The sequence below is a fragment of the Alosa alosa genome, chromosome 3 (assembly GCF_017589495.1).
Source record: "Alosa alosa isolate M-15738 ecotype Scorff River chromosome 3, AALO_Geno_1.1, whole genome shotgun sequence".
NCBI lineage: Eukaryota > Metazoa > Chordata > Actinopteri > Clupeiformes > Clupeidae > Alosa > Alosa alosa.
In genome coordinates, this window is record NC_063191.1 from 13,247,639 (window position 1) to 13,274,568 (window position 26,930).

The following is a 26,930-nucleotide window of genomic DNA, read 5'->3' on the forward strand; positions in this document are numbered from 1 at the left end:
CTCTCTCTCTCTCTATCGCTCTCTCTCTATCTCTTACTCTGTCTTTCTTTCCCTTTCTCTCTATATCTCGCTCTCTCTTTCCCTTGCACCCTTTTCCCTGCTATGCCTACTGATTCAATAGGAATCAATGAGAGAAAAAAAAAATGCACTTCTCAATGTCACCTCCACTGCAAGTGACCCCCCCTCTCTTTCAAAGAAACTTTCTCCTCTCTCTCTCTCTCTCTCTCTCTCTCTCTCTCTCTCTCTCTCTCTCTCTCTTTCCTGTGTCCAACTGTCTTACTTTAAGTGTCCTCTGAAGGCTTCCATGAGTATGAGTATGGGTTGTGATCAAGAGAGAAGAGATTGACTGCACAACTTTTTCCTCCTTTACTTCCCTCTCCTCTCTGGAGTTGAGTGCTAAAGGCCATTCACCCCACCACCACCCAAAGTTATTACCACCGATTTTAGTGTCCCACTTTGGAGCAGCCTCTCTCTCGGCTCCTCGGCCAAGCTAAGTGCTCTATCTTAAGCGCAATAACAGAGAGAGAGAGAGAGAGAGAGAGAGGAGGGAAAGGTGGACTGGAAGGGCCTCTGTCGTAATTAAGGCCAGAAAATGTGTGATTTCTGTTAGAGGTATTCAGTGAGCAGTCCCTCTATCTCCATCTCCATCATAATGGCCCTCTCATCCATATAAAGAAAGTGAAAATAATTAAATCACTTGCCCTATATTAATACTACTGTATATAAAATATACTACACTATACAATAGTATGCTATATTGTACACACACAGACTACTTGAATTTCCCCTGGGGATCAATAAAGTATCTATCTATCTATCTATCTATTTATCTATAATGCACACTAGCATTTGCATCATGTGTATGGAATATTTAGTCAGATGGCTGTACTTTTCCTAAATAGATGATAAATAATACTATTTGATTCACTGAGTGTATGTTGTCAGAAAGTTCCCTTATTTAAACCACATGCAGACTCACTCGTACAGACATGCGGATTCATGTGCATGTGAGGGTGTGATTGTGCCCTCGCTGTGTGCTGACTGGTGCCCCTGTGGGCATGGCGGGTTGCTTGTGCCCTTGCTCACAGATCGGCGAGTTTGTGTTTGTGATCTTCATGAGCATCGAGCTGAACCTGAAGATCATGGCCGACGGCCTCTTCTTCACTCCTACCGCCGTGATCAGGGACTTCGGCGGTGTCATGGACATCTTCATCTATCTGGTGAGTCTGTGTGTGTTTGTTTGTTTGTTCATTTTGCGTTGTTGTTTAGGGGGCCTGTGGTGAGGGGGTGTTTCCCTCCAAATCTCTACTCTTTGATTACTCACGCTCACCAACGTGTTTGAGCGGAAGCATTTGCTCTCAACTTTTTGAAGAGGCCCTATTAATGGCTCTAAACGTCAGCTCGTTTGGAATGACCCAGTATTCTAAACGGCTTCTTGTTTACTTTGCCTTCTGCTTCCACTTCATTTCATAATGGCTTTTTCTTTTTATTTCATTTCCTTTCATCAGTAAACATGATTTGCATATTTAACTAATGAACTGAGATCAGAGATGAGTGCATTCCAGGCTAAGTCTCCATAGACTCTGTGGTTTCTGAATGTGTGTGTGTGTGTGTGTGTGTGTGTGTGTGTGTGTGTGTGTTGGGGGGATGGTGTTCGTGTGTGTGAATAGGTTAATGAGTTGATTATAATGACTTTATGAGTTTCCATTATGCAATGCTTTAGTGAAACAAATTACAGATCACCACAGATTCACCACCGCTAGATAATACCGCCACAGACCATTAAGATTTGCGGTTGGTAAACAGGAACGGATCAGCAATGGATCAGTGCAGTGATGGACCATCAATTAGATGGGTTTGTGGGGCGTATAGGTGAACCTTTAATCACTTCCAGTCAGAGGGCTTCAATGTGATGTCTATTATCACAGCAGTTAATCTACCGCCACCAATTTCAACTATTCCATTCACTGTGTAGCAATCAGTCATGCAAACAAACAAATGTTACTCTTTAAAGGTAAAAAAGTTAGAGTTGACTCATTTTTTTGACTCATTAGCTTTTATTCAAAGAGTCACAGACTCACAAAGGCGGAAATTACTTGTCAGTTGGTGGTGTTACTGCTGCTCTTTACTACAGTAGCTATGACCTGATTTTCATATGGCCTATAGATTATCATTTTTAGTTATAGCTCACGTAAGCATGCTGTAAGAACAGCTCTGAGAGCAGCTGCCGTGTGCTGTGGCATGAAGTGTCCCTCTGCTCGTGCCGTAGGTGAGCCTGATCTTCCTGTGCTGGCTGCCCAATAACGTGCCCCCTGAGTCGGGCGCCCAGCTGCTCATGATGCTGCGCTGCCTGCGCCCACTGCGCATCTTCAAGCTGGTGCCCCAGATGAGGAAGGTGGTGCGCGAGGTCCTCAAGGGCTTCAAGGAGATCTTCCTGGTGGGTGCTGTGTGTGTGTGTGAGTGTGAGTGTGAGTGTGTGTGTGTGTGTGTGTGTGTGTGTGTGTGTGTGTGTGTGTGTGTGTGTGTGTATATGTTTGTGTGTGTGTGTGTGTGTGTGTATATATGTGTGTGACAAAGATGCACTGCCAGTTATTACATTACAAAGCAGTAATGTAATAACTGGCAGTGCATATATTGCAATGAAATACTAAATCTTGGATTCACAAGAGGTTTCGTATTATCATCATATTATTGTGATGTCCTGAGCGAAATTACCGCCTACACTTCTTGGAACCTATCCAAGTGCTCCTGTAGGGTCTGTTGCTGTATAGTGCAAGTATTCAATTCCATGGTAAAACCTTCCCTTTGCTCCTAAAGCTCTGTATTGATTTCTCCATATAGGTCTCCATTCTACTCTTGACATTAATGCTGGTGTTTGCAAGCTTTGGGGTTCAGCTCTTCGCTGGAAAACTCGCAAAGTGCAATGATCCCAACGTGGAGAGACGGGTAAGACTGAGCCTCTGTTCCCTTTTCATGTATTCTTGTCATGAGCAAGGGGTCTGGTGTACCGAGTCAGAAGTGTGTGACTTGCTCTTCCCTGATCTCCCGTAGGAAGACTGCCACGGCATTTTCAGAATCAACGTCAGCGTCTCCAAGAACTTAAACCTGAGGCTGAAGCCGGGGGAAAAGAAGCCGGGATTCTGGGTGCCAAGAGTCTGGTAGGGTCTGGTTACTTACTGTAACCATTACAATTTTATTGCATTTATTTAGAAGAAGTAATAGATTTTTCTATGATTAGCCCCCCCCTTTTATTGCATACTGTAAGTCATTGGGGCCCAATAATAAGTCATGTGACAGTAATCAGCCCTATAGCTCTGGGACACGGGGGGGCCCACGAGGCGTCAGACTGACCCCCTATTTGTCTAGAGTCCCCCATCTCCCAAGTCTACCTGTCCCCATCATATCTCCAAATATGATGAAACTGCGTCTACCTGGTCAAAGGTCCATTTAGCATCGGTCCCCCCGTCTCCCCCTGTCTCCTAATGACTCTCCTTTTTTATACTATCACACACACACACACACACACACACACACACACACATACACACACACACACACACACACACACACTACCCAATATGTTTACTCTCAAATATCTCTCCTTCTATCTCTCCCCTTCATCTCCTCTCCTTGGCTCTCTTTTACCTCTCTCTCTCTCCACACTCTCACTCTCTCTCTCTCTCTCTCTCTCTCTCTCTCTCTCTCTCTCTCTCTCTCCCTCTCTCTCTCTCTCTCTATCACCCCCCACCCCAACCTCTCTACCTCTCTCTAGTTCTCTTTGTCCCTTTGCTACCTTCACAGAGCTGGGGTCTGATTGGGATTGAGTCAGCCATCAGTCTTTCATCTCAGCCCAGAGAGCTGTTTGATGTGCCAGACGTGCTGCGCATGTTTGCCCAGGGGAATTGGACGCGCCTCAAAACAGCCCCTAACAACTGCTAGAGACGATAGTGCCCTTAAAAAAAGAGTGTGCTTGGCATTTCAACTCCGATGTAATATCCTCTCTGTTTGCCTATGCTGATGCTTTGTGGCAGTTTTATTCATTTGACTTCGCTGACCTGGTCACTGGGCATATTGTTATCGTGCCTGAGATGCATAATGATGTTTTACTTCTAGTGCCTCGGCATTGAAAGGCAAGCATATTTGTTTGTGAGGCATGTGCTGTGTGTTTTTGGACAGTAAATGTGACTTAATTTGACGTTTATTGTCCTGCCATTTTGTTTGTTCTTCAGGGCCAACCCTCGTAACTTTAACTTTGACAACGTTGGCAATGCCATGCTGGCGCTGTTTGAGGTCCTCTCCCTGAAAGGCTGGGTGGAGGTGCGCGACGTTATCATCCACCGCGTCGGCCCGGTAAAAACACACTCCCCATCACAGAGGCGCTTGTTGGCGCCCGCTAAAATTGTCATCATGAAGGTCATCTCAGGTGATTCTGACTCTCTCTCTCTCTCTCTCTCACACCTCTCTCTCTCTCTCTCTCTCTCTCTCCTCTCACTCTCTCTCCCTCTCCTCCCTCTCTCTCCCTCTCTCTCCCTCTCTCTCTCTCTCTCTCTCTCTCTCTCTCTCTCTACAGATACACGGTATCTACATCCATGTGTTTGTGTTCCTGGGCTGCATGATAGGACTGACACTGTTTGTTGGAGTGGTCATTGCTAACTTCAATGAGAATAAGGTGCGGCGTTTCTTTCATAAGAGAATAACTCTCATGTCACATGTAATATGCTTTTATGCAAACATATTTGTGATTCTAGTGAGCTTTATTTACTACCCATATTGTTATTAGTTTATTAGTAGTGCTGTTCATACTCTTGTTAAAATCAAAATTTCACTATGAATGTACAGTGACCTTAGTGACAATGTTGTGTGTGACCTGTGTGTGTGTGTGTGTGTGTGTGTGTGTGTGTGTGTGTGTGTGTGTTGTTTGTATGTATGTGTGTGTGTGTGTGTGTGTGTGTGTGTGATGAATAGAATGTCTCTTATGTCCTGTAACTGTTGTTGTATTAGGGCACCGCTCTGCTCACAGTGGACCAGAGGAGATGGGAGGACCTGAAGAGCAGACTGAAGATCGCTCAGCCCCTGCACCTCCCACCCAGGCCAGGTGTGTGAGAGTGTGTGTGTGTGTGTGTGTGTGTGAGAGAGTAGTAGGTTGTCACTGGAGCCTCCAGCTCTGTAAGTCTTGCAGGGCTTTTCTGTGGGAAGCTGTCAGGTCTTAACAGATGTCTGGGACACAGGCTTTGCTGCAACGCAGGGTGTGTAGGAGGGTGAGAAGTGGACAAAGAGAGAAAGAGTGATAGAGGAGGGATGGTAGAAGAGAGGAGTAGAGGAAGGTAGAGGGATAGATTGGGTCTTGAGGGTGATTTGCTTTATTTGCTTTGGTCTGGCAGCTGTGCAGTATGTGCCATCTCTCTTCCTCCCCATCCCTCTCTCATTTCTCTCTTTCACTCACACACCCTGTTTCAGTCTTTATTTTAATTTGTCTCTCCCTCTCCCTCCTGCCCTCATCTTTCTTGCTCCCCCTCTCTTACTCTCACTCTCTCTCTCTCGCTCTCAGTGTATGTGTGTTGGTATGCTCTCTCCTTCTCTCTCCCTCTCTCTCCCTTTCTCTTTCTCTCCTCTCTCTCTCTCTCCTCTCTCTATCCCTTTCTCTCTCTCTCTCTCTCTCTCTCTCTCTCTCTCTCTCTCTCTCTCTCTCTCCCTTTCTCTCTCATCTCTCTAATGGCGTGCTTGGTGGGAGTGTTTAATCAGCGCTGCTCTGCGGTACAGTGGAGTCGGGAGCTCGTCTCTTTCCCCATCAGAGGGAAACTCAGAACTCCATTACTGTCAGCCCTCTCATCTGGGGGGGAGGAAGGGGGAAAGGGGGGCAAAACTAGAACAGTCCGGGGGCTCCAATATTAAATTGTTCAATGGCGGCTGGCTTTCAGAAGTTCACGTGCCACTCTATGTGCCAGTATTTTCTCATTTTCCCACTATTCTGTTCAATATAATTCGGTCAGATTTGGCCACACATAATGTGTGATGTTTGATGTCAGGCTTTTGTAATGTGTGATGTTTGATGGGGGCTTGTCTGGAAGACCCTGTGCTTCATGTAGCAGCAGAGAGTTGGGTGTGGATGTCTGAAGTGTCTGAAGTGAAAAAACTAGAGGGACGGTATGGGGGATAGACAAGGTTTCTGTGCTCCAGTGCATTCTGATAAAGTTCTTTTTGTCTTTATCTGTCTCTTTTGTTCTCTCTTGTGCCTCTCTCTTTCTCTCTCTCTCCTCTCTCTCTCTCTCTCTCTCTCTCTCTCTCTCTCTCTCTCTCTCTCTCTCTCTCTCCTTTTCTCTCTCTATTGTGGACATGCTGAGTCCTCTGTTGTTTTCATCTGTAACTCTTGAAGTGGTGCATGTTCAACTTAGACAGGATGCCACCTCACATAAATGGAGGCAGGTGTACCAAAGACAGGACTCCTAGTAAAAGAAATAATAAACAAACGCCTTGAAATGAACTGGCCCTTTGATCACCACACACTGCCCTGGGTGTCCCGATGTGTTTGTTTGTTTGTTTGTTTGTTTACTTGTGTTCATCTTGACCCCTCTCCTAGACCTCAGAGGATGTAGGTGAACAATAAAAATGAAAATAAACAAATGACAATTTTCTTTATAGTCGAATTTCCCTGAAGACATATTGGCAGTGTGAATGGACAATTGCATGTTGTCGCTCTCAACAGAAACTAATAACAGAAATTGCATTACTAAGTTCTTTTTCCTGCTCAAAGGATTTTTAGCACGTTGTGTCATCTTCTTCAAAACACTTACTCCCCTTTACTCCCTCTTCACAATATAGAATCTTCTGTCTCTTATTGCCCTCAGTGGAGTAGTGTGTGTTTAGACACTTCTGTCGGTCCACACACACACACACACACACACACACACACATGCAGCTTTGCCTTGAGGGCTCTGGTCTCTGGCCTGTGTGTCTGGGGGCCGTCAGTAATGCCCACTCTCAGATGCAGCTCCAGCCCCGAGCCAGACAGACTACCGCCTCCCCTGTCTGTTAGTGTAGCACTCTGCACTCACTCACTCTCTCTCTCACACACACACACACACACACACACACACACACACACACACACACACACACACACACACACAAACAAAGAGAGAGACCGACTAACTGACTGACAGACAAAGACGGAAAGAGTGAAGTCTTAGAATTCTATTTCCCCATCATCCTCAAAAAGAACAGAGACAGGTGGAGGGAGAAGAAAAGGTTAGAGGTGTAGAGACAAAGACTTTTGAAGGCCCTCTCATCTCATCACAAAACATCTGGAGGTACTGTATGTGTTAGGGGAGCCTTTTTCTCAGTTAGGGATGAAGAGGTTTCATTGTTTAGCTTTTGATTAGTCCAGGCTCCTACAGTGATTATTAAAGAAAGGGGGTTAGAATCAAAAGCAGCCTGCTGTTTTTCTCTTGTCGTTAATTCTTGTTGTGTGTATGTGTGTGTGTGTGTGTGTGTGTGTGTGTGTGTGTGTATGTGTGTGTTTGACTTTTTTGTGTGCTTCACTCCCTTTTTCTATGGCAAGCATCTATACAGTATATCTTGCTGCGACTCTTGCACTCTTTTGTTCCTCTCCTAGTAATATTCTTAGACTTGGATCCTTAGTTCTGATGTTCTGAAGGTCTGTGTGAATTTTTCTGAATTTAGGAAAGAATTGATCTCGTAGCTTCATGTATTGGCAGCATTCAGCTAAAAAGTGAAGCTCTGTTTCTATGGCACCTTGGTTGCAGTTGGTGCAAAGCCTGTCTTCTCTGGACAGCCAGGTTTGCCTGTGTCTGCCTTTCTCGATAGCCAGATTGTGATTGCTTAGTCTGTACCTGGTCAAGGTTTTTCTCTGTCTGATATCAGTGACTGTAGATAGGTAGTCTGTCACAGTGTACTCTCTGTTTAGGGCCAAATAACATTGAAGTTTATAAGTAATTTTGTTTTTCTGCATTTTTAATTTGGTTAGGCCAAATTGTTTGAGAAAGGGGGGCAAGGTCCTGAGGCTGACTATTAGTTGTGTTAATTGTGCTATTAGTATGTGTGAGTCTCAGGACTAGCTGGACGAAGGGGCTTGTTTTTATACTCATCTCTTGGCTTTTTAGGACTTTCTCTGTCTCTCTCTCCCTCTCTCCCTCTCCCCCTCTCTCTCTGTCTCTTCTCTGTCTTTCTCCCACCCACGCACACCACGCTCACTGATTCTTTTGTCCAATTTAAAGCCCCTCTTTTTTCGTTCCATATCACTCTGTCCCTCGCTTCCTCTACCTTTATACCCGTCCATCTTTTCTCCTCTTCTCCTTTCTTCATCGACTCCCATTAGCTCTTGGTGTGTGGGCGCTGGTGTGGGTGGGTGAGTGCACACGCGTAGGCTGTCAAGGTGGCCGACAACTTCATCAACCATCCTTAGTGGGCACTTTCTCCCCGCAAAGGAATTCTCTCCTGATGCTTCGTGAGCAATGGCTGCAGGCCGATGGCCGATGGCTGTGTGGTGGTGCCGCCCCAGATGGCATCTCATAATGAGTGACCAGGCCCGTTCTGCAGCCGGAGTGAGAGGTGGACAGGGCAAGACAAAGAGCTCGCCGTGTGTCACTGACCGGGGAATACAGCGGAGCTTTACTCTGTCTGGTAGTCCAGTGTCATATACACAGTCTCAGCTTTAGCACTTGGATGTTTCTCGAATGTATACCGTCAGTCTGCTGACCATTACAGTGCTGAGGTGAAAGGGGGTATATGGGACAAAGCAAGAGGTCAGTCTGTGATACACTACAGTGCTGAGGTGAAGGGGGGTATATGGGACAGAGCAAGGGGTCAGTTTGGTCACTTCTGCTTTTTGTCTTTGTCTGACTGTAGAGAACGGCGGCTTCCGTGCCAAGATGTACGACATCACGCAGCACCCGTTCTTCAAGAGGGGCATCGCCGTCCTCGTCCTGGCCCAGTCTGTGCTGCTGTCCGTCAAGGTGAGGGTCCCACCCACTGCAGCAAAAGCCCTGTCAATAAGCAGTCTATTACTTCATTTAATACCCTCTCCTCTCTCTCTCTCTCTCTCTCTCTCTCTCTCATTCCCTCTCTTCTGTGTATGGGCCTCAGTGGGATGTGGATGACCCTGTGACCTTCCCCCTGGCCACCATGTCTGTAGTCTTCACCTTAATATTTGTGTTGGAGGTGAGTGGTCATGGCCTACAGTGATGGCCATGGCCTGTCTGTGCAACTGTTTCACTAGTCATGTCTTTTCAATACTCTCAAGCATTCCCTTGTTCTCTCTGACAAACCTAAGGGAGACTTATTCACATTATAATATATGAGATAGTATTACAGTAAAGTAAGCACCTCAACACAGGTAATTCATTCGCTCTTACAATGGCACAGGTGACCATGAAGCTGATAGCCATGTCCCCAGCCGGCTACTGGCAGAGCCGCAGAAACAGATACGACCTGCTGGTCACCTCCCTCGGACTCATATGGATTGTCCTCCACTTCGCATTGCTGGTGAGTGATCTGTGCTGTAGGTGGGATCTCCAAACATGCCACCAGAATAGTTGATGTGTGACATAATATTTTTTTACCAAAGCATTGTAATGCTAATGAATTATCATTTTGTTACCTTCTTCCAGAATGAATATACCTACATGATGGGTGCATGTGTGATAGTCCTCAGGTTCTTCACTATTTGTGGGAAGCATGTAAGTATGCTGGTGTTGCAGACATTGCATGATTGTAAAGCAGTTTGTAAAACATTCAGCAGTCATGAACAATCAGGATTGTAATTCATAATAATTGTGGGTAAACCACTACTGCCACTACTGCTGACCAGAACTGATAACAAACAGTAAAACAATTCTATTCATAACCACATTCCAGCCTTTTCCATTTGACTTTGATGCAGCATTTACATCCATATAATAGATGTGAATGTATGTGGATATGTGGATGTACTGTGTGAATGATGATGTAACCACTGTATATAAGGAAGTGAACATGACTGTTTCCTGTTTGACTGGTCTCCTAGGTGACTCTGAAGATGCTGCTGCTGACGGTGGTGGTGAGCATGTATAAGAGCTTCTTCATCATCGTGGGCATGTTCCTCCTGCTGCTCTGCTACGCTTTCGCCGGTGTGGTGCTCTTTGGCACCGTCAAGTATGGAGAGAACATCAACAGGTGCATGTTTGTGTTTGTGTGTGTGTGTGTGTGTGTGTGTGTGTGTCTGTCTGTCTGCGTGTGTTTATGTGTTATGTATGTTCCATTTGTGGTGTGTGATTTCAACACTTTTGCCAATATTGGCGTTTGTGTGCCTGTGTCCCCACACTTGTAAATGTGAACATTGCCAAGTGGGCAGAATTGGCCAGGACCAGGTCTTTTGAGTGTGTGAATGTGGTGTGTGTGTGTGTGGCTGAGAGGGGGTGGAAGGGAGAGGGAGAGGTGTAGCTGATTAAGGAGTATCACCACAGCATATATGAGATGAGATTTATGGCACCACACAGTTGAACAGGCCCCCAGAGTGTTAATAATGCATAATAATGGGCTCCTCAGACCCAGAGCAGAATTGATGACTCCCAGAGGTGTGATTCCTACATGTCTTCAATCCTACGCCAAAAGCCAATCGGTTTACCAACGCTTCTTTTAATCTCTTTGTTCTGGTCACCCCTCTCTCTCTCTCTCTCTCTCTCTCTCTCACATGCATGCTATCTCTCTCGCTCTTGATGGCAGGCACGCAAACTTCTCCACGGCAGGCAAGGCCATCACCGTGCTCTTCCGCATCGTCACCGGAGAGGACTGGAACAAGATCATGCATGACTGCATGGTAAGGCAGAGAGCACTTCACTTCACAGTAGTGCAGGCAAGGCAGGAAGCACTCACCGGCTACACTCTCTTTCATGCCATCTCCACTGAGCATAACAGGGGGGAGGGGGTCAGCCAGACGAGCACTGTTAGAGACAGTCCATTTGGAAAATGCTTATTGAAAACTTTGTTTCACTTTTTAGATATTAATATTCTTAATCTCTGTCAGTAAACAAAACAAACGAAAAAGAACACTTAGTTCAGTTGAAAAGGTTAAAGAAACAATTGTAAATTAGAATTTTAATTATGCATTGATCTGATTTGGTCTTTTTGCAATATTAATCTTTGTTCAGCATGTCTGTTTTGGAGAGCAGAACACCCTGTTCACCACGGTCCCATCTGTTGAGATATCAGTGTGTGTGTCTATGTATCTCTGTGTGTGTGTGTGTGTGTGCATGTGTGTGTGTGTGTGTGTGTGTGTGTGTGTGTGTGTGTGCATGTGTGTGCCGTATCTCTCTCCCCTCCCTCAGGTGCAGCCTCCGTTCTGTACGCCGGACAGCCTCCGCTACTGGGAGACGGACTGCGGCAACTACGCCGGCGCGCTCATCTACTTCTGCTCCTTCTACGTCATCATCGCCTACATCATGCTCAACCTGCTCGTGGGTAAGGCGTCCGCTGCGTCTCCCAGGATACATCACCTCCACGTGTATCCCTCTCCCATACTTGTTAGGCCATTAAGTGGACAGTCTGAGCGTCCTCCTTAGTCTAAGTGTGCTTTCCTGGGCGAGGCTGGTGATGGGTATTAGTATTCAGTGCCCACAATTGGGATCCCATTACAGCCTCAGCTCAGTGGAGGAAAGGAGATGGAGACTGGTATTAGTTAAAATTAGTGTGGGTGTGTGTGTGTGTGTGTGTGTTTGTCTGTGTGTGTGTGTGTGTATGTTTGTCCATGTGTGTGTGTGTGTGTGTGTGTGTGTGTGTGTGTGTGTGTGTGTGTGTGTGTGTGTGTGTGTGTGTTTGTGTTTTGTGTGTGTGTGTGTGTGTATGTTTGTCCATGTGTGTGTGTGTGTGTGTGTGTGTGTGTGTGTGTGTGTCTCTGTGTGTGTGTGTGTGTGTGTTTGTCTGTGTGTGTGTGTGTGTGTGTGTGTGTGGTGTGTGAGGAGCACAACCCACACAACAGTGACTCCCACAGGAGTGTCTCACTTTAATCCTACCCTTGCTTGCAGCTATCATTGTGGAGAACTTTTCTCTCTTCTACTCCACTGAAGAGGACCAGCTACTGAGCTACAACGACCTGCGCCACTTCCAGATCATCTGGAACATGGTGGATGACAAGCGGGAGGTGAGAGGTTATGTGTGCATGTTAACATGGTGTATGTGTGTGTGTGTATGTGTGTGTGTGTGTGTGTGTGTGTGTGTGTGTGTGTGTGTGTGCCAGTGGCGTAGCCATGGGTGTGCCCTGGTGTGCCTGGGACACCCAATCGTCTGCCTGGCACACCTAAAATATTTTTCACCTAGCCTAATATATACTTTCACACTTAACATTACTTCATCCATTCTTATCACTATAACCTGCCAAAACAACCATCATAGCTTATCCTAGCAAGCTATGATGAAATTGTTTCCATGTTTAAATCCAAGCCCTGCCACCTTGCATTGTAGCCTCACATAGCACAAGTTTGAAAATGAATCATGATGCAGCCTTTTGAAAGTTAATTATTCTTGTGAATAGCATATTCTGTTTTTGATTGTCATTATACTCATATTGAGAGCACTGATAGGCAATACAGTATAATATTTACATTTCCAGGTCATTTGCGTCCCACCTGTCATCATGTCTCTGCGCCCCTCACTTTTACTGGGTTGAGGCCACCTAAAATCTCACAGGCACACCTTAATTATAATTTCTTTTCTATGTCGCTTTGTGTGTGTTTAGTTGGTGTAATATCATTTTTACCTAAGGTCTGTTCTGCATAGTAATAATGTTATTTTTAATGTTATTATTTTTTTATGTTATTAAGTCTCTTTGGATAAAACTGCCTGCTAAATGAATAAATGTAACAGTATGTGTGTGTGTGTGTGTTAATATGCTTGTGGCAGTCATACCTGCTGACAGACAGACACATGACTCCAGTTACTGATCAGTGACCTGCTGTAGTCTTATGCTGAAACGAAGTTGAGGAAAATATTTGAGTCCTCAGCTGACAGACTTGTATTTTTTAAAGGTCTCATTCACTGAGAAACCGTTTAATACTTGTTACTTTCGAAATACTATAGCTCACTCCAAGTTGCATATGCATGCTACACGTGAAAATGATCTTCTACCCCCATTGCCCGCATTAGCCAATGAAAGAAAATACCGCGGGGAAAGAAGCCCGAATCAGAAAGAGCCCTTCCCGATGAGGCCGAAGGAAACTGATTATTCATGGCCCGCCCACCTTGGCTTGTGACCGCCTACAGGAAGACTGGAAGATTTTTGGCGGCTAGGGATTGTTAACAGCAAGTTGCTAACATGGGGCGGAAAAAATCGTGCCTGTGTTATTTGTGGCAATAACACATCAATGTTGCATGTCTTGCCTTAGAAACATGAGTTGAGGAAGAAATGGTTCGGTTTATCGTTGGAACACCACCACCGAAGTAGTGCAACATTAGTTCTGTGTTCCAATCATTTCAACCACAGTCACTGCCTACAGTTAGAAAGTGGTTTTGCATCTATGTTCTGAAAACCTGGTTCTGTACCGTCATGATGATCGACCACCAGCTCACAGGCTGTGAAGGTACAAACAAACTTTTCCACCTAACGCCTGTTACAAAATAGCATGTTCATATTCTTCACGTTAGCATGCGTGAAAAGGGCACAAGCTAGGCTTAGGCTAGCCTATATTACAGGAAGCTACACCAGGCACGTAACTGAAGTGTTCTGTTCGCGACGTGTAAAATCAGAGAATGTCTAATAGGAAGGGCTCTGGTAAAATCCATTAGAGGAATGGTCTATTTTTCCCGAACGTAGCCTACAGGGCCACTAACACGCCAGGTGTAGCTACTTCCATTGATTAGGCCTATTGGAAGCTAATTGTTGCAGTAACGTTACATAACGCCACGGAATGCTTCAGTTCGTGCCCTGGTGTAGCTACACTCATAAGAAACTGTATGACCACACTACCCAGAGATTTAGCTTGTTGAACCTATAATCTTCTAACCTAAGTGTTAAACCACAAATAATAATATTAGCAACAATATTTTATGCTCAACTAAGTAATGGTATTGTTCTAGTCTAAACAGGGAAAATCAAAAACACAATACCACGTGCACTATTAGGCTAAGTTGCTATCACTAGAGCTCAGGTATTTACACTTCAGTCTAATTTATGTCTTCCCTGCCATTATTACATTGACCTTTGTAGGCCTACAATGATGTTTTTTGTTTGATTACTTGCTGTTTACTTAGTGTTTTGTATGTCTTCCAGAGCACATCCTCATGTCAGGCTACACAGCTTTCTAGCCTACATTAGGTCATCGTTAAAAGCAAAGGTTTGTGATCTTTCTTTTATTGTTGTGTTAGGTAGTTTCTAGAAGTCTTTTTCTAGTAGGCTAATACAGGTTCTTATGTGCTCGTCAATGTTTGGGAAAGTCAGTTCATGGATTTCGTCAGGTCACTTTCCACAGGTTTATAAAATCAAGCACCTCGATAATGAATGTAGACTGCATGGTGCTTGATTAATACACCTGTGTAAATGGACCTGATGAAACCCATGAATTGCATAACAGATAGAATTGATATTACCGAATGTCTTCTTGTGGGTGTGCTACTTAGTAAATCCTACACCTTACCACGGTCACTAAAATATTTTTGTTTCCATTGTGCCAGTACAGTTTTGTGTGAGATAGTGAATGTCCTGTGTACTATTAGTATCTTGTAACTTGACAGTAATACACATTTATTTACTTTAGGTACCCAAACAGAATACTTCATGAAAGTATGAGTATTGATACAAGCACTTCGGATACACCATGGGCATGGGGGCCTGCTACCTCTACTGCCATCAAGCCTGTTCATCCAAGGCCAGCTAGAAGACCTCGGGTTGATCAAGAGGAGGAGGAGGATGAAAGCGACATCTCCACAATAACACCTGATGACTCCACCTATGGCCCAGCGCAATGTAATAGAATCATCACACAAATGTGTTTTGTGTGTTGTCCCTTCGGATCCCCAGGACAATACAAGCCGAAACAACAACTCAGACCTTTTTCCCTAAATAATCCCAGCACCATCTTACAAAGGATCTGTAGGCCAGATATCTGCATCGTCTGGCAAAAAGAGGACATTGTTAATTCTGTGCATAGTTTGGATGTTCTTGTTTTGTGTTTGCATTATTTTAATAGACTGCAATATTACTATTTGTCAGTATTTCACGGACCACCTAGCAAAAAAAAAAAAACAGTAGACCTACTTCAACAGTACACAATAGGCCTTCTCACTGAACCACCTTGCTTGTTGTCTTTGCACCTTGCTTATGGTGTCAGAGGATTCATATGATTTAAACTGGCATAGGTTACATCAGTGTTGCAGAACTGTTTGGATTTACATACAAGTTGGTTCAATATTGCAAACAACTCGTCTATTATATTTTACCACATCTACTTGTGGAACACTTGAGATAGCTTACTATGACCACACTTTGAGTACTGCTGTATGTAAATACAATAAAGTTATTTATTGAAAATTGACCTGTTTTGTATATTTGTTTTAGGAGTTTCATCAGTTTTTTGTCCCTTTTAAGCTAAAGGTTTATCTTACCTTTCATATCTTCTGTCTCACAGAGGGCCATAGTTGTCATAGTCGAATGTTTAGTGCATTTTGAAGGGAGTACATTATGCTATAGTATTATACTATAGTAGGCTACTTTTCTGTCATGCATTGACAGAAAACAACTTGAGTAGGCTAACCTCTGCTATTGTCAGGCTATCAAAGCCATAGTTCTCATTACCGAGAACTCTTGCAGCACACATTCTCTGCTTCTGTAGGCATTCTGGTACAATTCCAGCAAAATATAGCTAGGTAGGCGTGTTTGCATTTAGATCTATATATATATTGGGCTATGACCAAGTGGTCTTTCAATGATAGTATCATGGAATTCAAACCATAACTATCTAGCTATTCCGATAGCATTAGCAGGCTAGGTCAGTGGCTGAACTGCATTTAGGGTGCTTACCTGTGTTGTGAAGTAAAATATCTACTAGGAAGATTGCAAAGACTTTTGACTGTAAAGAAATAGGTCTTTATTTTAAAACGTTTCCAACTGTTTATTACTTGAAACAAACGTGTACCTCTTTTAGGAGAAATTTTAAGCTGACAGGCCATTGTTGCCATTCTATTAAACCAACGTTCACCGACAAACGATCAGGAAGCGGTTCTTCTTCCTACTCGAATATTAGGATCAAACACATGAAGTTGTATCTCCGAAGACATTTTGTGCAACAGTTTTGACTCGAGTTTTAGCCAGGTTTTAGCACTGTAAAGTTGAATATGGAGCATAGCACAGGCAGAATCGGATGAGGATGCACTGGAGGAAGCGTCATAGAACTGTTAGCCAATCAGAGGTGAATTCATTAGCATGTCATTAATATTCATGACTAGAGGCGAAATCCAGTCGTTCCTCCCCGCCCACCTTCCCCACCAAACTAGAACAGCATGAAACAGGCCGCGGGACAGCATTTTTTTTTTCAAAACCGGCTCACAGGGCATTCATCAATACTACAGACCACTGCAAAATTAATGAAAAAACGATGAGATGAGACCTTTAAATACTGTATGTGAAAGAGAACGATAAAGCCTTGCTGTCTCTGGTTTCATCAAACACACTCTCATCTTCCCCTCTTTATCTATCTATCTATCTCTCTCTCTCTCTCTCTCTCTCTCTCTCTCTCTCTCTCTCTCATAGGGACTGATCCCCACGTCGCGAGTGAAGTTCCTGTTGCGTCTGCTGAGAGGCCGGCTGGAGGTGGACCTGGACAAGGACAAGCTGCTCTTCAAGCACATGTGCTATGAGATGGAGCGTCTGCACAACGGAGGGGACGTCACCTTCCACGACGTGCTCAGGTGAGGAACACAGAGCCGGAACATGAGGCACATGAGGTCAGCACAAGGTTCATTACACTCAACCTCCAGCAGAGGGGGTGTCACTTCCATCTGTCTGTCCAGTCTGTATGTGTGCACAGATTGGCCGGCGCCATCTCACAATGGTAAAAAGAGTGAACGCAAACTGCAGTAGTCTTATCTTGCCAGAGAGAGTGAGGTAAATTGGACCAAATGTGTGAGAGCTCACACACACACACACACACACACACACACACACACACACACATACAGAGAAGAAATTACCACTGGCTTGTGAAAGTATTGTAAACGCCTCGATGGAGGCTCGGTTCATGGGACACAAATTGCAACACATTAAGATTTCAGCGTTGTAATGATTCCGGCAAACCTCGTTCTCATGGCTGATACTGTATTTAAAGTTTTATGCTTGTTAAGAAATGTATATAAAGTCTATCGTGGATTTGAGCTCTTGCACTCACTGGTGATAAAAACCTGCCACACCGGCTCCACTCTTGGCTCTGGTGGAGGTGACAACAGCTGTTGACTTCCTTTTGATTCTCTGACAAATGAGTGATTTGTGAGAGGGAAATGGCCTTGGTTGTTAAACCAAACACAAGCGGAATTTTTTTTCCGACTTTTATCTCCAGTCTTTTCCGACTTTTATCTCTATTTAAATTACGTGGTTGTTGAACTCTTCTCATTAGTTTTCGAAAGAAGCAATCGTATCAACACGTTAAGATTTCAGTACTGTAATTATTCCGGCAAACCTCATTCTCATGGATGATACTGTATTTCAAGTTTTTTACTTGTTAAGAAATGTATATCAAGTTTTTTGTGTGATCTTTGAGGTCTTTAAGTTCTTGCGCTCACTGGTGATAAAACCTGCCACACCGGCTCCACTCTTGCCTCTGGTGGAGGTGACAACAGCCACACCTAAAAATTCCACACCGGCTAACAACATGAACTTCAGGGAGAAGTTTTTCTCCAGGGCAACAACAATCGCCAGTCGACTATTCACAGTGTGGGACGCATGTACAGGAGGATGGTCCATTTATAAGAACCTGAGGGAGGCACTGACGAGGTAGAGGAGGTGTTTCCATGTTCTCTGCCCAATCTCAAGACAGTGCACATCTCAACTCCAGCCTACTTGATCACAGCACAGAAACTTCAACCTACCAGGCAAAAGCCTAAACCTGTTTTTTTCAGCATACTTAACTGACTAAAGTGCAGTCGAGAACTTCAAGTCCACAGAGAGGCGTGCACCCTTGAAGTCACTCATAGCCCAACACAACTGCAGCCTACCCAGTCGAAATGCAAACAAGAACTGACTATCCGACCAGACAGAAGGAGCCAACTCCAACCAGCCTGTAGAGAGAACAAATGACCACTGGCTTGTGAAAGTATTGTGAACGCCGCCTCGATGGAGGCTCGGTTCATGGGACACTTTCAATCCGGTTTCTCTACGTGGTATAGTTGTTCGGTTTATTTCGAAACTTGAAGACGGTTACACTGCTTGTCAATTTCCCTGCACTTCTTCATTGAAAGTAGCCGTCTTTTACTATAGCAAAAAAGATGAAAGATTATGCTGTTTTCTATCCAATACGTACTCAAAACTCTTGTTTGTGATTCTTGAGATGTTTTCATGTGACATTGTTTAGGAATGATGGCAGAGACAAAGTCACCACTGAGAGATCTGAACTCTTTTTCAGGTCACAAAGTCATATCAAATCAAAACCCTCTTTGTTTGTATGGCATCTATCGCACAATGTTGCAATACAAGATCTTTCCAAAATAAAGCATGAACAGTTTTCAACTACTAGTCATTTTCTACAATTGTCATGGATCTAGTCTGCTTTTACATGGTGAGATAGTGGTGAAGCTCTTGTGTTCTTTTATCCTTGGATATGTTAGATTCAATTGGTCAACATGGAGTGGGAAACCCTTTGCTACAATGCATGATGTTTTTGTATATCATACAGAAATAAATATAAGTTGACTTCCTTTTGATCCTCTGGCAAATGAGTGATTTGTGAAAAGGAAATGGCCTTGGTTGTTGAACCAAACACAAGCCGAAAGTCTCTGTCCGAGTTTTATCTCTAGTCTTTTCCGAACTTTAACACTTTAAATTCTGTGGTCGTCAAACTCTTCTCATTAGTTTTCGAAAGAACTAATCGTATAAAGTTGCAACACGTTAAGATTTCAGCGTTGTAATTATTCCGGCAAACCTCGTTCTCATGGCTGATACTGTATTTAAAGATGTATGCTTGTTAAGAAATGTATATAAAGTCTATCGTGGATTTGAGCTCTTGCACTCACTGGTGATAAAAACCTGCCACACCGGCTCCACTCTTGGCTCTGGTGGAGGTGACAACAGCTGTTGACTTCCTTTTGATTCTCTGACAAATGAGTGATTTGTGAGAGGGAAATGGCCTTGGTTGTTAAACCAAACACAAAGCGGAATTTTTTTTTCCGACTTTTATCTCCAGTCTTTTCCGACTTTTTATCTCTATTTAAATTACGTGGTTGTTGAACTCTTCTCATTAGTTTTCGAAAGAAGCAATCGTATCAACACGTTAAGATTTCAGTACTGTAATTATTCCGGCAAACCTCATTCTCATGGATGATACTGTATTTCAAGTGTTTTACTTGTTAAGAAATGTATATCAAGTTTTTTGTGTGATCTTTGAGGTCTTTAAGTTCTTGCGCTCACTGGTGATAAAACCTGCCACACCGGCTCCACTCTTGCCTCTGGTGGAGGTGACAACAGCCACACCTAAAAATTCCACACCGGCTAACAACATGAACTTCAGGGAGAAGTTTTTCTCCAGGGCAACAACAATCGCCAGTCGACTATTCACAGTGTGGGACGCATGTACAGGAGGATGGTCCATTTATAAGAACCTGAGGGAGGCACTGACGAGGTAGAGGAGGTGTTTCCATGTTCTCTGCCCAATCTCAAGACAGTGCACATCTCAACTCCAGCCTACTTGATCACAGCACAGAAACTTCAACCTACCAGGCAAAAGCCTAAACCTGTTTTTTTCAGCATACTTAACTGACTAAAGTGCAGTCGAGAACTTCAAGTCCACAGAGAGGCGTGCACCCTTGAAGTCACTCATAGCCCAACACAACTGCAGCCTACCCAGTCGAAATGCAAACAAGAACTGACTATCCGACCAGACAGAAGGAGCCAACTCCAACCAGCCTGTAGAGAGAACAAATGACCACTGGCTTGTGAAAGTATTGTGAACGCCGCCTCGATGGAGGCTCGGTTCATGGGACACTTTCAATCCGGTTTCTCTACGTGGTATAGTTGTTCGGTTTATTTCGAAACTTGAAGACGGTTACACTGCTTGTCAATTTCCCTGCACTTCTTCATTGAAAGTAGCCGTCTTTTACTATAGCAAAAAAGATGAAAGATTATGCTGTTTTCTATCCAATAATGTTACTCAAAACTCTTGTTTGTGATTCTTGAGATGTTTTCATGTGACATTGTTTAGGAATGATGGCAGAGACAAAGTCACCACTGAGAGATCTGAACTCTTTTTCAGGTCACAAAGTCATATCAAATCAAAACCCTCTTTGTTTGTATGGCATCTATCGCACAATGTTGCAATACAAGATCTTTCCAAAATAAAGCATGAACAGTTTTCAACTACTAGTCATTTTCTAAAATTGTCATGGATCTAGTCTGCTTTTACATGGTGAGATAGTGGTGAAGGTCTTGTGTTCTTTTATCCTTGGATATGTTAGATTCAATTGGTCAACATGGAGTGGGAAACCCTTTGCTACAATGCATGATGTTTTTGTATATCATACAGAAATAAATATAAGTTGACTTCCTTTTGATCCTCTGGCAAATGAGTGATTTGTGAAAAGGAAATGGCCTTGGTTGTTGAACCAAACACAAGCCGAAAGTCTCTGTCCGAGTTTTATCTCTAGTCTTTTCCGAACTTTAACACTTTAAATTCTGTGGTCGTCAAACTCTTCTCATTAGTTTTCGAAAGAACTAATCGTATAAAGTTGCAACACGTTAAGATTTCAGCGTTGTAATTATTCCGGCAAACCTCGTTCTCATGGCTGATACTGTATTTAAAGATGTATGCTTGTTAAGAAATGTATATAAAGTCTATCGTGGATTTGAGCTCTTGCACTCACTGGTGATAAAAACCTGCCACACCGGCTCCACTCTTGGCCCTGGTGGAGGTGACAACAGCTGTTGACTTCCTTTTGATTCTCTGACAAATGAGTGATTTGTGAGAGGGAAATGGCCTTGGTTGTTAAACCAAACACAAGCGGAATTTTTTTTCCGACTTTTATCTCCAGTCTTTTCCGACTTTTATCTCTATTTAAATTACGTGGTTGTTGAACTCTTCTCATTAGTTTTCGAAAGAAGCAATCGTATCAACACGTTAAGATTTCAGTACTGTAATTATTCCGGCAAACCTCATTCTCATGGATGATACTGTATTTCAAGTTTTTTACTTGTTAAGAAATGTATATCAAGTTTTTTGTGTGATCTTTGAGGTCTTTAAGTTCTTGCGCTCACTGGTGATAAAACCTGCCACACCGGCTCCACTCTTGCCTCTGGTGGAGGTGACAACAGCCACACCTAAAAATTCCACACCGGCTAACAACATGAACTTCAGGGAGAAGTTTTTCTCCAGGGCAACAACAATCGCCAGTCGACTATTCACAGTGTGGGACGCATGTACAGGAGGATGGTCCATTTATAAGAACCTGAGGGAGGCACTGGCGAGGTAGAGGAGGTGTTTCCATGTTCTCTGCCCAATCTCAAGACAGTGCACATCTCAACTCCAGCCTACTTGATCACAGCACAGAAACTTCAACCTACCAGGCAAAAGCCTAAACCTGTTTTTTTCAGCATACTTAACTGACTAAAGTGCAGTCGAGAACTTCAAGTCCACAGAGAGGCGTGCACCCTTGAAGTCACTCATAGCCCAACACAACTGCAGCCTACCCAGTCGAAATGCAAACAAGAACTGACTATCCGACCAGACAGAAGGAGCCAACTCCAACCAGCCTGTAGAGAGAACAAATGACCACTGGCTTGTGAAAGTATTGTGAACGCCGCCTCGATGGAGGCTCGGTTCATGGGACACTTTCAATCCGGTTTCTCTACGTGGTATAGTTGTTCGGTTTATTTCGAAACTTGAAGACGGTTACACTGCTTGTCAATTTCCCGGCACTTCTTCATTGAAAGTAGCCGTCTTTTACTATAGCAAAAAGATGAAAGATTATGCTGTTTTCTATCCAATACATTACTCAAAACTCTTGTTTGTGATTCTTGAGATGTTTTCATGTGACATTGTTTAGGAATGATGGCAGAGACAAAGTCACCACTGAGAGATCTGAACTCTTTTTTCAGGTCACAAAGTCATATCAAATCAAAACCCTCTTTGTTTGTATGGCATCTATCGCACAATGTTGCAATACAAGATCTTTCCAAAATAAAGCATGAACAGTTTTCAACTACTAGTCATTTTCTACAATTGTCATGGATCTAGTCTGCTTTTACATGGTGAGATAGTGGTGAAGGTCTTGTGTTCTTTTATCCTTGGATATGTTAGATTCAATTGGTCAACATGGAGTGGGAAACCCTTTGCTACAATGCATGATGTTTTTGTATATCATACAGAAATAAATATAAGTTGACTTCCTTTTGATCCTCTGGCAAATGAGTGATTTGTGAAAAGGAAATGGCCTTGGTTGTTGAACCAAACACAAGCCGAAAGTCTCTGTCCGAGTTTTATCTCTAGTCTTTTCCGAACTTTAACACTTTAAATTCTGTGGTCGTCAAACTCTTCTCATTAGTTTTCGAAAGAACTAATCATTATAAAGTTGCAACACGTTAAGATTTCAGCGTTGTAATTATTCCGGCAAACCTCGTTCTCATGGCTGATACTGTATTTAAAGATGTATGCTTGTTAAGAAATGTATATAAAGTCTATCGTGGATTTGAGCTCTTGCACTCACTGGTGATAAAAACCTGCCACACCGGCTCCACTCTTGGCCCTGGTGGAGGTGACAACAGCTGTTGACTTCCTTTTGATTCTCTGACAAATGAGTGATTTGTGAGAGGGAAATGGCCTTGGTTGTTAAACCAAACACAAGCGGAATTTTTTTTCGACTTTTTATCTCCAGTCTTTTCCGACTTTTATCTCTATTTAAATTACGTGGTTGTTGAACTCTTCTCATTAGTTTTCGAAAGAAGCAATCGTATCAACACGTTAAGATTTCAGTACTGTAATTATTCCGGCAAACCTCATTCTCATGGATGATACTGTATTTCAAGTTTTTTACTTGTTAAGAAATGTATATCAAGTTTTTTGTGTGATCTTTGAGGTCTTTAAGTTCTTGCGCTCACTGGTGATAAAACCTGCCACACCGGCTCCACTCTTGCCTCTGGTGGAGGTGACAACAGCCACACCTAAAAATTCCACACCGGCTAACAACATGAACTTCAGGGAGAAGTTTTTCTCCAGGGCAACAACAATCGCCAGTCGACTATTCACAGTGTGGGACGCATGTACAGGAGGATGGTCCATTTATAAGAACCTGAGGGAGGCACTGACGAGGTAGAGGAGGTGTTTCCATGTTCTCTGCCCAATCTCAAGACAGTGCACATCTCAACTCCAGCCTACTTGATCACAGCACAGAAACTTCAACCTACCAGGCAAAAGCCTAAACCTGTTTTTTTTCAGCATACTTAACTGACTAAAGTGCAGTCGAGAACTTCAAGTCCACAGAGAGGCGTGCACCCTTGAAGTCACTCATAGCCCAACACAACTGCAGCCTACCCAGTCGAAATGCAAACAAGAACTGACTATCCGACCAGACAGAAGGAGCCAACTCCAACCAGCCTGTAGAGAGAACAAATGACCACTGGCTTGTGAAAGTATTGTGAACGCCGCGATGGAGGCTCGGTTCATGGGACACTTTCAATCCGGTTTCTCTCGTTGGTATAGTTGTTCGGTTTATTTCAAACTTGAAAACGGTTACACTGCTTGTCAATTTCCCTGCACTTCTTCATTGAAAGTAGCCGTCTTTTACTATAGCAAAAAGATGAAAGATTATGCTGTTTTTCTATCCAATACGTTACTCAAAACTCTTGTTTGTGATTCTTGAGATGTTTTCATGTGACATTGTTTAGGAATGATGGCAGAGACAAAGTCACCACTGAGAGATCTGAACTCTTTTTCAGGTCACAAAGTCATATCAAATCAAAACCCTCTTTGTTTGTATGGCATCTATCGCACAATGTTGCAATACAAGATCTTTCCAAAATAAAGCATGAACAGTTTTCAACTACTAGTCATTTTCTACAATTGTCATGGATCTAGTCTGCTTTACATGGTGAGATAGTGGTGAAGGTCTTGTGTTCTTTTATCCTTGGATATGTTAGATTCAATTGGTCAACATGGAGTGGGAAACCCTTTGCTACAATGCATGATGTTTTTGTATATCATACAGAAATAAATATAAGTTGACTTCCTTTTGATCCTCTGGCAAATGAGTGATTTGTGAAAAGGAAATGGCCTTGGTTGTTGAACCAAACACAAGCCGAAAGTCTCTGTCCGAGTTTTATCTCTAGTCTTTTCCGAACTTTAACACTTTAAATTCTGTGGTCGTCAAACTCTTCTCATTAGTTTTCGAAAGAACTAATCGTATAAAGTTGCAACACGTTAAGATTTCAGCGTTGTAATTATTCCGGCAAACCTCGTTCTCATGGCTGATACTGTATTTAAAGATTTATGCTTGTTAAGAAATGTATATAAAGTCTATCGTGGATTTGAGCTCTTGCACTCACTGGTGATAAAAACCTGCCACACCGGCTCCACTCTTGGCTCTGGTGGAGGTGACAACAGCTGTTGACTTCCTTTTGATTCTCTGACAAATGAGTGATTTGTGAGAGGGAAATGGCCTTGGTTGTTAAACCAAACACAAGCGGAATTTTTTTTCCGACTTTTATCTCCAGTCTTTTCCGACTTTTATCTCTATTTAAATTATGTGGTTGTTGAACTCTTCTCATTAGTTTTCGAAAGAAGCAATCGTATCAAGTTGCAACACGTTAAGATTTCAGTACTGTAATTATTCCGGCAAACCTCATTCTCATGGATGATACTGTATTTCAAGTTGTCTGCTGGTTACATGAGGTATATAAAGTCTTTCTTGGATTACTTGTGATCTTTGAGGTCTTGCGCCCACCGGTGATCAAACTGATGAATTCTACCACAGTCACATCTGAAAATTCCACACTGGCTAACAACACACACGTCGAGGAGATGTTTTTCTTCAGGGCAATACGAGTTGTCAGTCAGCTCTTTGCAGTGTGGGGCGCATGCACAGGAGGATGGTCCATTTATAAGTACCTGAGTTAGGCGCTGATGATGTCGTAGTGAAGGTGTTTCCATGTTCTCCGCTCATTCTCAAGACAGTGCACATCTCAACTCCAGCATACTTGATCACAACACAGAAACTTCAACCTACCATGCAAACGCCAATACAAGATCTTTCCAAAATAAAGCATGAGGAAAAATGTTCAACTACTTTTCTACATTTTCTACAATGGCATCTTTCGCACAAGACATGAGCACTTGATTGTGAACGCTTCGATGGAGGCTCGGTTCATGAGACACACTCGATAATGTTTTACTTAATCAAGCTTGGTATGTGGTGTGTTATTGGTTTTTGAATAAAAAAATACAATCTATTACAATTACTATGGCGGATGTATCTTGTGTAGTTCACTTGGTTACACTTTTTACCAGTAGGGTATGACATTTAGAAAATCAATTATAGAGGTTCTGTGAATTATGTTTCCCCCTCAAAACTATAAACCAAACCTACTGTATATGCAGTTTGAGACGCCTATGAACATTCCTGTGTCCATGTGAATGTTCAGTCTTTCAGATTCAGGAAGTGTTGTAAGGTATTATCAGCAGAATCAATTCAATTCAATCCAGTGTAAGGATACCCTAGGTGTAAGCATTACCCCTCTAGGTTTATTCTATTCTGTGTCTTGGTGTACTTCTTTTTTTAGCGTGTTCAATACTTTTTTCCTGTCATTCCACTTTATTACACATAACTCTACTTATGGACTTTAATGTTTGAATTGTTTTATGTGTGTGGATTACCTAAGCTAATATTAATGTCTGGTGAAAATTTCATGCGAATAGCCTCATACTTTGTGAAAAAATGTTGTCTCATTCAATACTTTTTCCTCCCACTGTACAATGCTGTATAATGTTTATATGAGATATTGTTGACTGTTTGTGATGTAGTGATTTTACCATACCTTGGCTCTTTGGTAATCCTCCATCAATTGTGTATGTGTATTGTGTATTGTGTGTGTGTGTGTGTGTGTGTGTGTGTGTGTGTGTGTGTGTGTGTGTGTCTGCGTGTCTGCGTGTTTGTGTGTGTATGTGTGTGTGTGTGTGTGTGTCCTCTCGCACGGTCTGATTTTCAGCATGCTGTCGTACCGCTCGGTGGACATCCGTAAGAGCTTGCAGCTGGAGGAGCTGCTGGCGCGGGAGCAGCTGGAGTACACCATCGAGGAAGAGGTGGCCAAGCAGACCATCCGCATGTGGCTCAAGAAGTGCCTCAAGCGCATCCGGGCCGTGAGTAACCCACACACACGTCAACACACACCAGCACACACTCCATACCCAGTTACACACATACTATGCATCTGCATATGTACCGGTACTCAATATGACTACTGCTATCGCAACACCCCTAATTATCACCACTTTTGTTCAGAAATTCTAAAACAACGATGTTTTTTAACACTTCAAAATAACATTTGCTAGATGAACCTTACATTTTTCAGTAGCCATAGGTGTGTAGATTTGAACAAAATCTGGTTTGGTTCTTAACGGGAGCTTTTACTGCCTGAAATATCCGATTTTGTTTACCACGCTCGGAGTTATAGTGCTGGCCTGATGGGTCGCCTATTTACGCCGTTTCAATGGCACATGAATGGTTAGACCGAGAATTCTCGTCATGAAATTAAAATTCCA

General features: G+C 43.1%; 1 protein-coding gene across 1 annotated transcript in view; it reads left to right on the forward strand.

Annotated features, from left to right (window-relative positions):
- The window catches only part of nalcn (sodium leak channel, non-selective), a 119,969-nt gene that overhangs the window by 89,272 nt on the left and 3,767 nt on the right, over window positions 1–26,930 (forward strand). The window contains exons 27-43 of the mRNA XM_048240027.1: window positions 1,089–1,220; window positions 2,270–2,437; window positions 2,842–2,946; window positions 3,052–3,158; window positions 4,230–4,350; window positions 4,571–4,669; window positions 5,002–5,095; window positions 8,866–8,972; window positions 9,103–9,177; window positions 9,382–9,501; window positions 9,627–9,695; window positions 10,022–10,170; window positions 10,720–10,813; window positions 11,322–11,454; window positions 12,018–12,133; window positions 16,733–16,890; window positions 26,378–26,528. Coding sequence (XP_048095984.1) covers window positions 1,089–1,220; window positions 2,270–2,437; window positions 2,842–2,946; window positions 3,052–3,158; window positions 4,230–4,350; window positions 4,571–4,669; window positions 5,002–5,095; window positions 8,866–8,972; window positions 9,103–9,177; window positions 9,382–9,501; window positions 9,627–9,695; window positions 10,022–10,170; window positions 10,720–10,813; window positions 11,322–11,454; window positions 12,018–12,133; window positions 16,733–16,890; window positions 26,378–26,528 — 1,998 coding nt within the window. The remainder of the gene's footprint in view (window positions 1–1,088; window positions 1,221–2,269; window positions 2,438–2,841; window positions 2,947–3,051; window positions 3,159–4,229; window positions 4,351–4,570; window positions 4,670–5,001; window positions 5,096–8,865; window positions 8,973–9,102; window positions 9,178–9,381; window positions 9,502–9,626; window positions 9,696–10,021; window positions 10,171–10,719; window positions 10,814–11,321; window positions 11,455–12,017; window positions 12,134–16,732; window positions 16,891–26,377; window positions 26,529–26,930) is intronic.